General features: G+C 37.1%; 1 protein-coding gene across 4 annotated transcripts in view; it reads left to right on the top strand.

Moving 5' to 3' along the window:
* The window catches only part of LOC131160374 (uncharacterized), a 38046-nt gene that overhangs the window by 12985 nt on the left and 9309 nt on the right, over nt 1-15752 (top strand). For 2 of the 4 annotated variants that reach the window (XM_058116001.1, XM_058116000.1), the window contains 2 exons: nt 1850-2056; nt 14813-14836. In XM_058116001.1, the coding sequence (XP_057971984.1) occupies nt 1850-2056; nt 14813-14836 (231 nt within the window). The remainder of the gene's footprint in view (nt 1-1849; nt 2057-14812; nt 14837-15752) is intronic. The other 2 variants (XM_058116003.1, XM_058116002.1) reach the window with 1 other exon arrangement.

Below are 15752 nucleotides of genomic sequence, written 5' to 3'. Positions count from 1 at the left end.
CCTCTCATCAACATTTGAGATCAAGGACTTAGGATCTCTAAGGTATTTCCTTGGAATGGAGGTTGCTCGGTCGAAGAAAGGGATTGTTGTCTCCCAACGGAAGTATGTCCTTGACCTCCTTAAGGAGATTGGGATGAGCACTTGTAGGCCATCAGACACTCCAATAGATCCCAATCAGAAACTTGGAGATGACATGGAAGGTGATCTAGTGAATACAACTCGGTATCAAACTTTGGTGGGAAAGTTAATTTACTTATCTCATATACAGCCCGATATTGTGTTTGCTATGAGTTTGGTAAGCCAGTTTATGCATTCACCCTGCGAGAAACATCTTGAAGCAGTTTATCCGATTCTCAGATACTTGAAAAGTTCACCAGGCAAGGGTTTACTCTTCCATAAGACCACACAGCAGAACATAGAAGCATACACTGATGCAGATTGGGCAGGCTCAGTCATTGATAGGAGATCCTCGTCAGGATACTGTACTTATGTCTGGGGAAATATGGTCACACGGCGAAGCAAGAAACAGAATGTGGTTGCAAGGAGTAGTGTCGAGGCAGAATATAGGGCTATGGCTAACGGAGTTTGTGAGATGCTACGGCTGAGGAGAGTTCTTGAAGAGCTGCGGATGCTGGTGAACATGCCAATGAAGTTGTATTGTGACAACAAAGCTGCCATAAGTATTGCTCAAAATCCAATACAACATGACAGCACAAAGCATATAGAGATTGACAGACACTTCGTAAAAGAGAAGATTGATAGTGGATCTATTTGCATGCCTTTTGTTCCTACTACTAAAAAACTAACCGATATCTTCACCAAAGGACTTTTCCGACCTAGTTTTGAGCTCTTTGTAACCAAGTTGGGCATGATAGATATCTACGCTTTAACTTGAAGAGGGGGGTGGGGGGTTGTTGGATTTCTAGGGAATAAGTTAGGAAATTATATTTTTTAAAATCTGAAATTACTATTTCAGTTTCTAGTAGTTTCAGTTTCCTGTTTTCTAGGCTAGAGATCTGCTGATTTGAATTGCTGATTTTGTGGTGATTTGATTTGCTGATTTTGTGGCCTTCCTAATTTGGTGGCCTTCACTATTTATCTTGTAGTCGTGTCTCTTGAAATTCAATAAGAATGGTTATTTTTCTTCTAAAAAATCTTTCAAATACAAAGTAGGGGAATGGGTCTTGGAACTTTTATCTTCATAAAAACTGTTAAAGTTGTTACTTTCTTTGTTGGATTCTATTCAGCCTTCTTCCAAGAGGGCTTATAAGATAGGGGCTTTGGATGATGCTGGGGCTTTTTTTTTTTCCTTTTAAATCCTTTAATTGACATTTAATTTGTTCCTTTACGACCTTTCTTCTTTTTTATTGTATTTGGAAAGCCAAAGTACCTCTAATTTGAAGCTTTTGTATGGTCAGTCACTGGCAATACACTTAACGCCGACAATTAGATGCAGAGGAAGAGGTCATATAAGACTTGATCTCATGATTCGTGTCTTATGTGTTATAATAGTAATGAGTCTCTTTCACATTTTATTCTTACATTGTTCATCAACTTGGAGTTTATGGAATAAGTTATTTGAGCTTTTTGGTCAGTGATGAGGCTTTCTTGTTTCTTGAAGAGGTTTTGCAAGATGTTAAACATGCTAGTATAGTGATAAGGCTAGTTAATCTATGCCTCATCATTTGCTTTGGGCTCTTAAGATACCTTCTTTTTTTCCCTTCTTTTCTCCTATGAAAAAACTCTAAACGCTGGGCTAGCTCTTAACCTGGAAATAGTTTTCAGTTTTGAATTTTGAGCTTGAGTCTTGAGTCTTGTCATCATTTGTTATATAAATATACACATGCAGGGAAAAAAAGTAGTTGTCCTTGCTAATCTGAAGCCGAGGAATATGCGCGGTATCAAGTCATGTGGAATGCTTCTGGCTGCTTCTGATGCGTCACATGAGAATGTTGAGCTTCTTGTGCCTCCAGACAGTTCAGTCCTTGGTGAAAGAATATGGTTTGGCACGGAAGAAGAAAAAGAGAACCAACCTGATGCTGCCACACCCAATCAGGTCGAATGTCTTTGCTGTAAAGAATTTGGCTTAAAAAAATCGTATAAAAGGTTTTCATGCATGTATTTTTTACTGTATATCTGTTGTAGTAAGAATCTGCTCAGTTATGCAGGACTCTCAATGTTGTTTACAATTTAGCACAAATACATGCCGGCCAAATTAAGACACTCTATAAGTGCCACAGGACCCACTTTATAACAATTCCAAGAAACAAAAAAAAACCCGAAGGAAAAACCAAACATAACACAGCACAGAGACACCCCAAGACACCATGACCTGCCGTGGAATTTTTAGACATTAAAACATTAGTTTCATATTCCTAATTTCTTTGAATTCTGACAGGGATGCACTAATTTTAAGATTTTTTGTTTGCCTTGGTGGCTATTTGCGGTGTGTGAATTGGGTACATATGGCACATAGCAAGCAGGAACATGGCCACCCTTACATTGAATGCCAAGTTATTTGACAACATTATGCTGGACGTCCATTTTTTTTTTTTTTCATAAAGGTCCAATGTCCATGTTTAAGTCCTTTCTGCGAAGCTTAGAAGAATGCAAATATTGAATGTATAAATATATTTTTTTTAGAATTTATAATTGCTTGAGTCCCTTCTCTGATATAAAAAATATATTCTTGAATTTATAAATTTCTACCAGCAAATTTATTATAAATAAAAGCATCAACATGATCAAAGATGGAGATTGGACTATAGAGGATGGGATAGATACAAATACTCTTTGGAGTAGATTAGCTAGTTCTATTAAAAAGATAGCAAAAGAGATTTTAGGTGAATCAAGAGGAAGATTCTTGAATAGCAAAGAAAGTCGGTGGTGGGATAAAGATGTCCAAAAAGCCATAAAGACAAAAAAAATTTGGTATAAAGCGTGGCAAAAATGTAGAAACATGAATAACTTTGAAAAGTATAAAGAGGCGAGAAAAGATGCAAAAAAGGGCCGTTAGTAAAGTTAAATACAGATTATTTAAAGTATGTATGATAGATTAGATACAACAGAAGGGGAAAGAGATATTTAAACTTGCTAAAGCTAGAGAAAGGAGAGTAAGGACTTAAGAAATGTAAAATGTATAAAAAGTGAGGATGATATTGTCTTGGTTAAGGATGAAGACATAAAAGAAAATGGCGAAGTTACTTTGGTAAGTTGTTTAATGAAAACCAAATAGAAGGCTTAAACTTAGATTTGACAAATGCGGAAAAGACTAAAAATATGAGATTTATTTGCAAAGTTTGAGTTAACGAAATTAACTTTGCACTAAAAAAGACGAAAAATGGGAAAGTTATAGGACCGGATAACATCCCAATTGAAGTTTTGGAAATTCTTAGGTGATAACGGAATTTATATGGTTAACTAATTTATTTAATATAATTATAAAAACTAAGAAAATGCTAGATAAATGGAGGAAAAACACTTTAATACCTATATGCGAAAATAAAGGAGATATTCACAATTGTAATAACAATTGTGGAATTAAACTTATGAGTCATACGATGAAACTATGAGAAAGGGTAGTTGAACAAAGATTAAGGCTAGAAATGAAGGTTTCTAGAAAATCAATTTGGTTTTATGCTTAGGAGATCTACTACAGAAGCTATATATCTTTTAAGAAGATTAATGGAAAAGTTTAGGAAAAAGAAGAGGGACTTGCATATGGTATTTATTGACCTGGAGAAAGCATATGATAGGGTATCTAGGGAATTTCTATGGTAGGTTTTAGAAAAAAAAGGTGTATGTAGTAGGTATACTGATGTTATTAAGGATATGTACGATGGAGTAATGACTAGTGTAAGGACTATAGATGGAGAAGCAAGAGAATTTCCAATCACCATAGGTGTACATCAAGGATCTGCTTTGAGTCCTTATCATTTTGCTTTAGTGATGGACCAACTGACTAAGAGTATTCAAAATGGGATTCCATGGTGTATGTTGTTTGTAGATGATATTGTATTGATTGATGAAACTAGGGATGGAGTAGAGGCTTGGTTAGAATTATGACGAGAAGCTTTGGAATCTAGAGGCTTTAGGATAAGTAGAAATTAGACAAAATATATGAAATGTAATTTCAGTAATGGCAGGAGGAATATTGGAGACAAGGTTAAATTTGATGATGAAGAAATAAATAGCACTTGTAGATTTTGATACCTTGGATCTATTATGCAAGCTGAAAGAGAAATTGAAGATGATGCAATGCGTAAAGTTAAAGCAAGTTGGGTAAAATGGAGAAGTGCTTCAAGCGTGCTTTGTGATCGTAGAATATCCTTAAAATTAAAAGAAAGTTTTATAGGACGGTTATAAGACCAGTTATGTTATATTGATTAGAATGTTGGGCAACGAAGAAATAGAATATCCAAAAAGTAAAAGTTGCCGAGATGAGAATGTTTAGATGGATGATGGTATAACACTGAAGGATAAATTAAGGAATGAACATATTTTCGGTAAGTTAGGTGTAACTCTTATAGAAGATAAGATAAGGGAGGAACGACTCAGATGGTATGGACACTTGCAATGTAGGTCACATAGTGCACCAATGAGGAAGAGTGAGTTAGTAACTGTAGGGGACAGTAGAAGGAGTAGGGGTAGACCTAAAATAACTTGGAATGAGATAGTGAGTAAGAATTTAATAGCCCTGAATTTATTAAAAGAAATGGTTCATGGTTGCATAAATTGACGGAAAAGGATTCATATAGCCGACCCCACCTGGTGGGACTTAAGGTTTGGTTTTGTTGTTGTTGTATTTGTTTTAACTGCCCTCTAGAGCAGCTGTGCAACTGCTTTGTCATATCAACTGTACTTATATTTTGTGATCTTTTAAGAGTAGAAGTTGGGACTTGGAAAACAATAAAAGCCGGGATTATGGCCATCCAGTGGTGATCAGAAGCAGAGTAATTCTTATATCATGTAAAACCAATCTTTTAAAAGACAAAGAATTCTTTCAACTTTGACTGGCTACCTAGTGCTATATTATCGATGCTGGATCAATATCCAACACAAACTAATTGTTATTAGCACCTCTGAATTGATGGCCTTTATAGGCTTATGACAATAGGAGAAAAATAAAATTGTTTTAGAAACCTAAGTGAATTCAGTACTACTTTGCTAGAAATATTTTAAGATCTAAAAGATACAATCCTAGAAAAATACCCAAAGTAAAAAAATAAAAATAAAAATAATTCTTCATGTGGATTGCATTGATATCCTCAGGCTGAAAAATACAACTTGACCCCGATTTAAAGTCGATGGGCATGCTAGCTAACATCCCGCTGTTCATTTTCATCCCTGGAATACTTAAGTGTGTTTACAGTCTGAACATTGTCCACAACAGCATTACAAGTCTTCATAGGGCAATTGGGATAAATGTGTTCTTAAGCTTCAAAAGAGTAGTTACTTTATTTTTTCATAATGGGAATGCCATGCTGGTGAGGAGATCGCGGGTGCTTGGCTATCCCCCTTGTGTCTGGTGAAGTGATCTGTGACCCCTGAAATCATGGATGAATTTGGATTACGATAAATGGGATCAGATTTTGCAGTTTTTTCCTATTTCCTGACATTAATAGTAGTCAAACGGAATCTCCTTTTTATTTTTATTTTTGGAGGATGCCTTGTCCTTCTTGCTCTAATTTTCTCTGATCTTTCTTTAATGAAATTTTTTGTTATCTAAATATAGCAGTCATTGAAAAGTGTTCAACTCCCTCTGAGTCGGTCAGTTATTTTTATTTTTATTTTTTGGAGTTGGGGGGAGGTGGCTCATGTAGAACCTTTTCCTTAGCACCCCAAGTAAAGGCAGCCAATTCATCAACTGAGTTAAAAAAGTCGTTGGATTGCAACTCTGTGTGATAGATAGCAGAGTCCCCCAATATACTGAGTAAATGCATTTTTTTTTTGGGTAGAGAAGGAAGAGACTTCACTATAGAAAAAAAGAATGCACAAAAAGGAGCATAAGAAGTAGTCCAAAAAAGAAAAGGGATCAAAGAAGAAAAAATTACGATCAAATAACACAGCAAGCCAGTCACTGTAGTTTCGAAAAGCTCACAATGAAGCCCTAGAGCATAGGGCAAGTCATCTTTCCTGTAAAAATATGAACATTCTGTTCTGACCGAGTATGCTGCAAAACAGTGAAAATCCCACACGTCCACAAAACTGAGCCATTTCTACTCCCAACAAATCCCATAAAGGAAAAAGCCAACAAATTCTCCACTAATTCTGTGCAAACCCAGCTCTCTCCAAAAAAACTGAACAACTTATTGCAAACCCTCCAGTAGAGATAACAATGCAGGAAAAAGATGAGAAGCAGATTCTGAACTGTCAAAACTAGGGTACACAGATCCAGAGGTAAAGCCTTAGAGGCCTCGTACTTCGTAACAGATTGTTGGTGTTGAATATTTTTTTTTTATTGAAAAAGAAGAGATTTTACTAAGAAGAAGAAGTACAAACAAGGAGCATGAGAAATCCTCCTTAAAAGATACAAGAACAAAAAACAAAAAAACAAAAGAATCAAAATAAATAAAAAAAGAACAGCCAGCCAATCATGCTGTAAATTAGAAAAAGAAAACCCTTCGAAACATCTGGTTACAAAAGCCCACAAGTAGGGAAGATACACAATCCTATCCCAAAGCATAATTGTAGGCATCCTCTTGCATGTAAGAACATGAGCATTCTAAACTCGTGCGATGCTGCTTGAATTTGAATACCCTCGCTGACTTCCCTTTGACGTCTCCCTTCGCTGTCAACAATGGAGTTTCTTTATTCATGTTTTGTGCTAAACTAGAGAATCCATTTGATCTCAACTCCTCTCTCGCTTGATCTCTACTCCCCTCTCGCTTGAGCATTCCTTTCCTTATCCTCTTGCCGCAAGCCGTAGGTCAAGCAGTCCTCTTCAATGTCGTTTTTCACACTCGGGGCCTCCCTTCTCCAACTGTTTCCTTGATCTAACCCTTTCGACCACGACTCCCTTCACTCTCAAGCAGTCATCTTCCTTCCGCAATACCTAGTTTGAGCAGTCCTCTTCACTGTCATTTCTCTCGCTTTGGGCCTTCCTCTTTGACCTTTCTCTCTGGTCTTTTTTGGTGCTTGCTTGCTTCCAATGGTCGATTTTGTGACTGTTTCGCAAGCTTCTCCTTGTTCCTCAGATTATGAAGCTTTCTTCTAGTTCACAAGCTTCTTTGGCTTGGTTCTCTTTTTGCTATCTGTCTTGACATGATATTGAGGGATGGGAAGCACACTGTGGTGGTCGAAAGGAAGTAATTCGACCTAGTCTTAGAAGGGGGAAGTTTTGATTTACTTAGAATCATGAAATACCGCAAAGGAAGAAGGATCTCCATCTTCCTAGAGATGGTTGAATTCAAATGATTTCTTGAATCTTGGGAAGAATTTTGGGCTTTGAAAAAATCCGTACCCTAGGCAAATTCTTGATTTTGTCGAACAAGGATAGAACCCTCACTTTGAAGCCGAACTCAAACAAGTTTGGGAACTTACCTTGCCCTTATGGAGACTAACAGTGGTGGTTGGAGAACCTTTGCATTTCCGGAGGGGTTTGAATACAAGGGATCCTCCTCGGCAGCCGAGCTAGGCTGTCGTATTTTTTCTCCCACAAAGAAAGGCTCAACATCTTTAGTTGTGCAGTAGGTGGAGAAGAAGCTGACGGCCTCCCCATTGGATTTGAACCCAATTCTCAACAAATCAGCTCCCTTGTGCCCTTGCTCTCATTGTGGTAGGCCTTTGAGTTTATTATTGAGTGGTGGCTTAACACCCAATCCACAGGTGGTGGGGAAGATGAGTAAGCGCATGTGATCCTTTGCGAGTGTTGTGGGGGAGAAGAGCAGTGCTACAGGTGACTCGTTGGATTTCCATAAGCTTGATAAAAGCAATCCTAAAGCCTTTGTATCGTTTGAGGATGTTGGTGTGGGCTTTAACTTTGGCCTTGGAGCTATAGATATGGGGATCTTTTCCGACCTTGCATTCTCACTTAACTACTCAAAGTCCAATCCCAACTCTTTTTCTTCCTTTAAGCTACATGGTAATCCATCTAAAGTTGCCAAAAAGTTAGTCTACTTTGGGAAGGTTGTCCCCCTATAGGACCTCCCTTCATAGGCAGCTGCAACTCAAGATGAGATGGTTCTGGAGCAGGAACCCCCCAATTTTCCAAATGATGCTGGAAGACTAGCCCTTGTCCCAACCCTAGTACTGGTTATGACACTTTGTGTGCCAATCCCAACTTTTATGATTTGATTGATAGGCCTAATTTCGAAACTTTGAATGACTCGGACTCATGCAACACTCACTTTAAGAATTAGGTATTGTGATTTAGGATCTATGTCCTAGGCCCATCTCAGATCATTTTCCCGTCTTCCTTGACACAAAGGAAGTTAAATGGGGGCTAACCTCCTTTTGCTTTGAGATTATGTGGTTAAAACATGATCGTTTTGGGGAGTTAGTGAAAACTTGGTGGTCTTTTATTCTGGTCACGAGGAAGGTTAGTTTTGTGCTTGTGTCAAAGTTGAAAGGAATAAAAGAAAAACTAAAAATATAGAACAGAAAAACCTTCAGGAATGTCCAAGCGAAGAAGATTGTTATCTGTAGTGGCAGCAAAGAGATTGATAAGCAGGAAATAGTCTAGGGTCTTGATGATGAATAGAGAGCTAGAAGAGCCTATGCTTAAGAAGAAATTGAATGAGGTTATTAATCTTGAAGAGATATCTTGGAGGCAAAAATCTAGAGCTTTATGGCTAAAGGAGGGGGACTCTAATACAAAATTCTTTCATCGGACAACAAACGTTTACTGTAGAAGTAACACCTTATTCAGCATTGAAATTGGGGAAATCACCTTAACTGGGGAAGAGGATTTTAGGAAAGGTATTTGTGATTTTTATAAAGACCTCTATAGTAAACCCATGGCCTGGAGACCTATCATGTATGGCATCAATTTTAGATCTCTCAATTCTTCCACTGCAGGGTGCATCGAAGACCCTTTGAAGAAGTAGAAATCCTCCAAGCTGCCTACTCCCCACAAAAGCACTTTGGGCCTCTGAATAGTATCTCCTATCACAAAACCTAGCCTCTCAACTGAAACCTTTGCAATAATCTTATACACACTAATCTACAACTTTTAATAGACTTATTCTTTTTAGGCACCAAAGCGATGAAAGTTTAGTTAATGCTTTTGTAAAGAATCCCATTAATTACTTTTCTCAAAAGGTCACTCCAACCACCCCATTTGATCACTACGAATAGGATTCCATTCGAACCCTTCAAAACCAAGCTAATGGCGCCTTGGATTTGCTTTGCAACTTGATCTATTTCATCCATGTCTTCGAGAGCTGGAGAAAGGCTTTGGACTTCATTGATATGTGACTGAAGATCCATCTTCCTCATATTATGCTTTAGTGAATTGAGTCTAGGAAATTAGCCTTGCTCATTAATAGGATCCATAAGGGGCTCAGCCTAGTTGCTCTTTTCCTTATAATGGGCTTGAATAAAAACCTAATCCATCTGTGAAGATCCAGATGAGATGAGCCATCCTTAGCATCCAAAGTAAGGCCCAAAACATTGTGGCTCCATTCAATTAAGTGGTGCAACTTGGTTTAAAAGGAGGCTCTCCTTTCAACTATATGGCCAAATCTGAAATGAGGAACAAGGGGCCCAACCTAGGTCTTGGCCTCCTCTTCCCTGAGCGTAACCCTAGCCATCTCGGCTAGTATTGTATTGTCCTCCAAAACCTTAGGTGCCTTAGCAGAATGAGCATCAACTCCAATCGAGTTGCTATTGTTTCTTGAATTGGCACCTTGGATCCTTTGACTATAGCTTGCACACCAAAGGGACAACTTATATTCCCATACACTACTTCTTGCTTTCTTGTTGGACTCTCCTTGCACAACCTTCTCCTTCTCCTTACTTCCCTTCCATCACCACTCGACTCCAAAATTTAGGAATTTTAGGACTTGCATCGCCTATGCCTCCAAATTCATGATGAAACTCCTTAGCTAATTCGTAGAAAGTGCTCGTAAAGCTGTCATCCAACCCCTTTTGCACCACTAGGAATAAACAATGAAAAATTCTTGCCTTCCACCTTAAACTCCAGAGTCCAGATACTTCCCCACCCTTGTCCACCTAATTGGCATCTAATACTTCAGATTTCCCATTTTGTAGATTAAGGTGGGTCATGATGATGTACCCATTTAGCACCTTTAGCTCGTACACGATACAATTCTCTTTCTTTTGGAGCATACAAGTAGTTTCTTTAATGTCTTGATCATTTTACTATCTTTTGAGAGGATGTCAAGGTTAAAAGTAAATTTATCCTAGAGTGGTATTGTGGGTATAGGTATTGATTTGAGTTCTTTTGCTATGCTATAGAGTGTGTTGTTCTGTGTCCCTAAAGGGGTCAATTCCATTAGTTATACTTTTTGAGACCTAGTATTTTGGAGAATTGCTAGGAGGTTGGATGGGCGTAAAGGAGCTTTCTTTAGTTCATGTAGTTGTATTGCTCGTATCCATGTTTTTCTTTCTTGCATCTCCTTGTACTACTTGTCCCTTTTTATTAATCCCAGTGAGAGTTGCTTGAAAATTAGTGAAGTTAATAAGATATTTTTTGGAGTCGGTAGTTGGTGAACATGATAAAGATCATCTAGTAATGTCATGGGCTAAACACTTCACACCATGTGAAGGACTGTGCGATACTAGTAGTTTTTCAAGTTTAACTAGTTAGCCAGAATTAAACCATTCACAAGCATCAAATACAAATTAAGTGAGAGCAGTGAGCAAGCAAAGTAAACGTGAATGAAGGGGTAAGCTGTGAAGCAAAAATTCATATAATCACATCTTCATAGGCAACGTATGCCTAGTGAGGGAGGCAAATAGGCTGAATATCTTTACAATAACTAGTGGGTTTTACAAGATTGATGAACACTCGCCCTCTCTCAAAGGGCTTTCTATGCAATTCCTACTCTACCACGAGGAAACATCAATATAACTAAGTCTCCCTTTTCCCTGAGGCATTACTCTACCCCATTCCTCTTGGTTCAACAAATATGGAGGAACATGTATCTCGTCCACAAGAAGAGTACTCAAACAGCATCCTAGCAAGTTCTCTTCCCATTGCATCTCTTGCTTTTGGTAAACCCACAAATTCTTGGCCATTATTTCTCTCACTAGTCCTTAGGTTATAGATTCAGCCATTACTAACAATATTAATTGTATAACCAATTTCTTTTTCACCCTCCATTATTTTGAAAAAAACATACCTCATGTTACCCTTGCCAATGGGTCACTACAACCATTAAGGGAATGGGACAATAAATCCTACTACACATGTCTCTTTTTCTTTTGTTTTATATTTTCCTAAGTTTTCTTTTTAATCTCATGTCGATTGGAAAAATTAAAAACCCATGAACTTTTCAGTAAGGAGGCATTTGATGAAATTTAGCATTAAGCGCTGAATACTGAATACAATTTTGAATGTGCGAACTATGTTCATTATACTACTAGAACTTGTCTTTGAAACTAAATGTTGAATTATTTTATTTGTTTGGTAGTTAACCTTTGATTATATGTATTTTTCCTATTTTAACCCTTTAAAGTATCAAGAGCAAAACTGATTGTTATAACTAAGAAGTATTTTCAAAAACTACCATAAAATTTTTGTTATAGCAAAAATAATGTCTCAAATTTAAAGCATAAAAATAATAGTTAAAAATATTTTCTTTTAATAAAAATAGTATTATGAGTAAAATATATTATTTAATAATAAATAAATATACATAAAATAACAAGAGCCAATAATTAGTTTTATAAAAATATATATGTTTTCTCTTTTCCTGTTAACTCCATTCCTTCTCTTTGCAATGTTAGCTGGAATCTATCAGGATCATCGCTGAAGTCCCCAAAATTTTCAGCACTTTAAGCACCAAGTCCTCACAATGTCAAGTTTGCAATCATCTCCACCACCATCATTAGAGTAACTTCTTCCTTCAGTGCTGTTTCATTAATTTCTTCGATTACCTGCTCCGACAATTTCATCTCCCCCTTCAATGTCTTCTTTGTTGAACTGTATTTCAAGTAATTTCTTAGAAGCCACAGCAGCTCTCGTGCCGTCTCCTTCACCCTCAAGGGCCTCAATGTGCTGTCTGTAGAGGAGGCAACCCTGGCATTGACCCAGCGGCTGAAGGAGATGGCTCACCTGAAGCAGCAGGAGCATTGTCCCCTTCCTTCAAAATTAACCCCTTATATTTCTCTCTGCATGTCCGGTATATTAGCAGCAGAATCACTGCTGTGTAGTCTCCTTACACTGCAGTGAACCTTATGACATGGAGAGGAGAAGATAGGAGAGGGTAAAATTGAGTTCTAATGTGATACTGACTGAATCAGTGAGGGAGCAGATGCTGGTTCAGTCAGAGGACATTCATCACCTATTTAGAGTCCAAACAAACAACACTGGTTCGCTTATTAGTGAACTGATTAAGAGCAAACCTCTAAGTTGAGGCTTTTAAGCACAAACAAACGGCCCTGAAATTCTTTCCTCACCCTGTTGTCATTCAGGATTTGAATTGAGAAGACGACTTGTGGAGCACATGAGGCTGGTGGACTTTACTGCATTGAGTTGCTATCTCCTTCTATTGCTTACACTATGAGTGCGGCGAAAGAAGTTTTATGAACCAGTCCCTAGATTCTTCTCAAACAAATCATTGGGATGTTGTCATTCATATCTTGCGAAGGCTTAAAAAAGGTGCACTAAGGAGAGGCCTCTTGTATTTGGATTGGGGTCACATTTGTATTCAAGTTTATACAAATGCAAATTAGGTTGGATTACCCTACTTTGTGTTTGTTGTTGGTGACCTAGTATCTTGGAAGAGTGAAAAACAAACTTATGTGGCCGGTCGGGCGCTGAATTTGAATATTGGGCTTTTGGCATACACTAGATGTTAATTGGCTGAAGAACATGTTGGAAGAGCTTGGTTTTCCAGTCTCAACCTATGTAGTTGATGTGTGATAAGTAGGGTGCTAGTCACATTGCCTCCAATCCAATCTTTCATGAGAGAAGGAAGCATATTGAAGTTGATTGTAATTTTGTCTCAGAGAAATTGTGCAGAAGCTCATTAAAACCACTTATGTGAAATCTGAACACCATCTTGCTAATATATTCACTAAAGTTTTAGGGAGTGCTCAGGTTAAATTCATTTGTAACAAGTTAATAGCATATAATATCCATGCTCAAGGAGTGGGAGTGTTGTTGGTTATTGATTATTTAGTATTATTACCTATATTGGTAACTAAGAGTTAGTGAGGGTATTATGGTCATTATGATGTACTTAGCTATGGTCATTATGATGTACTTAGCTATGTCATAGATAGAGGGTAGACCTACTATTTTGATTAGGTTCTTCCAATTTACAGAATACTGTGAACTTGCACTATTATGTTTAGGGGTTTTGGCTAAAGGAAAGAGAGGAAAGATTTTGGCATTGTACTGTAGCAGCTATCATTCGGTGTATTTGGCTGGAAAAAATGCTAGAATCTTTAAAGATATAGCCACTTCCATCAGCATGCTTTGGAGTAGAGTGGTGTTCCTTTCGTCACTTTGGTTCTTGGAAAATGGATTCTTTTGTCATGTTTCTTTGGGAGACTTACAGCAGGATTGGTTGGTGTTACTTTGTTAGAATTGTCTTGCAATTAATTTCTTTTCACTTAGCTGTTTTCCGTTTGTAGTGGGAAGTATCTTGTTCTCCTGTTTTTTGATCTCTTTCCTTCGTTGTACTTCTCTGTTCTTCCTTCCGTATAACTCTTTGGTTATGTATATTAAAAAAAAAGATTCCACTGTCTCTTCTGCCTGCAGGAGTCATGTTACTTTGACTCAGGCAAGGCTTCTTTGTCCTTTTAGCTTCTTTATTCCCCATCTATTTTTAGAGTGCCTGAGTTTTGCTGCTTCTTCTTCTTCCCTTCCCCTCCCTCAAAATATTCCATTCTGAAACCATCCATGAATTTCACTCCCACTCCCAGATTCACCCCCTTTAATTTCAGTTTTTTTTTTTAATTTTTAAAAACCCACTGAAAGCAGTTTCTAAACTTCTCTCTCCTCCCTGCTCTGCTTCTGATCTGAACTTTCCCCTCTCTGTTCTGTCCCTGTTGCCAGCATCCCCTTCTCTATTCTCTTCTGCCTTGTTCTTCTTTCCTCTGTCCTTCTACTTCTCTCCCCTAATTCTATTAATTCTCTTTCTATTTCCTTATTTCTTCTTCCTCCTGTCCTCTTCTTTCTTCTCCATAAATCTCCAGCAGCATCTGCACCCTTCTTCTTTTGATCCTCTTCTTCCTTCTTTTCTTCTTCTGTTTTTGTCCCTCCCCTCATTCTATCTCTCTGATTCTAATTTCTGGTTACTTGTATGTCTAAAGGTTTCTTTTCTTTTTGGTTCTATTTCCAAAGGTTTCTTTTCTTTTTCTTTTCTTTTCTCCTCTCTTTTCTTTCATTTTCTTTATTCTGTTCTTTCCTTTTAGGTTTTGTTTTCTCACCAACCAAACAGATCCCTTCTCTGAACGTCCTTTTTTTTTTTTTTTCTTTCCTTTCTTTTCTCCCAAAGGCCCAAACAAATTCAAGGATTCTTGTTTCTTCAGCTTTAAAATCATAAAGTAATAAATATTTTACGGGTTGAGAAATCTTGTTTCTTCAATATTCTTGGATTTTGAATCTTGAACTTAGATTGAATAATCTTGTAATCCCTCGCTGCTTAAATATTCTTCGATTGATTTTTTTTTGCAGCATCAAAATTTCCTACGGCAAAGGGTACATATTGTAGTCAGTTGTCATTTCCTTTTTTAGCTTCAGTCACCAGTGAGATCTTCTCCTCTCTTATTATTTCTTTTCTTATTACTACTATTAAAAAATTTCTAGTAGTTGGTTAGTAATGGAGTTTTTGTGTTAATGATTTGTAGATTTATATGCTTTTTTATGTTTTTGTGATTTTTAGTTTCAAGTTTTGGAATATATGAAATTTTTCAAAATGTACTATTGCATGATTTTAAAAAAAAATATATAGTCTAGCTTAATTCACACTCAAAATTGTATGCTTTAAAATTTTTCTAATGAATTTATATTAAAAATGGTGTGTGTTTTTTTTACTAGTTGTAGGGTGTGATTTAGTAATTTGTCTATGTGAAAAAACAACACAAACTTGTGTTAGCAGAATTGAAATTATTCTATTCAACTCTGCGTACCTTAACATTGTATACATCCCAATCTTATAATACAATCACCTAATCTAATAAGGAAATAATCCCTATAGAATAATATGTAATCTCCTACATTTACACACTTTCCTAATTTACCCATTATACACAAATATACTCAGGATTTTAACACTCCCCCTCAAGTTGGATCATAGATATTAATCATCTCCAACTTGCTAATGAGATCATCAAAGTTCTGCCATGCCAACCCTTTCGTAAAAATATGTGCAGTTTGTTCCTTGGTAGGTACATAGGTTATACAGATAGTTCCTTCTTCAACTTTCTCTTTGATAAAATGTCGGTCCACTTCTACATGTTTAGTCCTATCATGTTGAACTGGATTGAGAGAGATACTGATGGCTGCTTTGTTGTCACAATAGAGTTTGAGAGGAAATTTCACCGAGGCCTGTAGTTCATCTAAGAGTTTTCGTAACCATAGTCTTTCACATAATCCTTGAGCAACTGCTCTGAAT

Source organism: Malania oleifera, chromosome 7 (genome assembly GCF_029873635.1).
Source record: "Malania oleifera isolate guangnan ecotype guangnan chromosome 7, ASM2987363v1, whole genome shotgun sequence".
Lineage (NCBI taxonomy): Eukaryota > Viridiplantae > Streptophyta > Magnoliopsida > Santalales > Ximeniaceae > Malania > Malania oleifera.
Note: the sequence above shows the minus strand (reverse complement) of the source record. Positions and strands in the feature narration are given on the sequence as shown.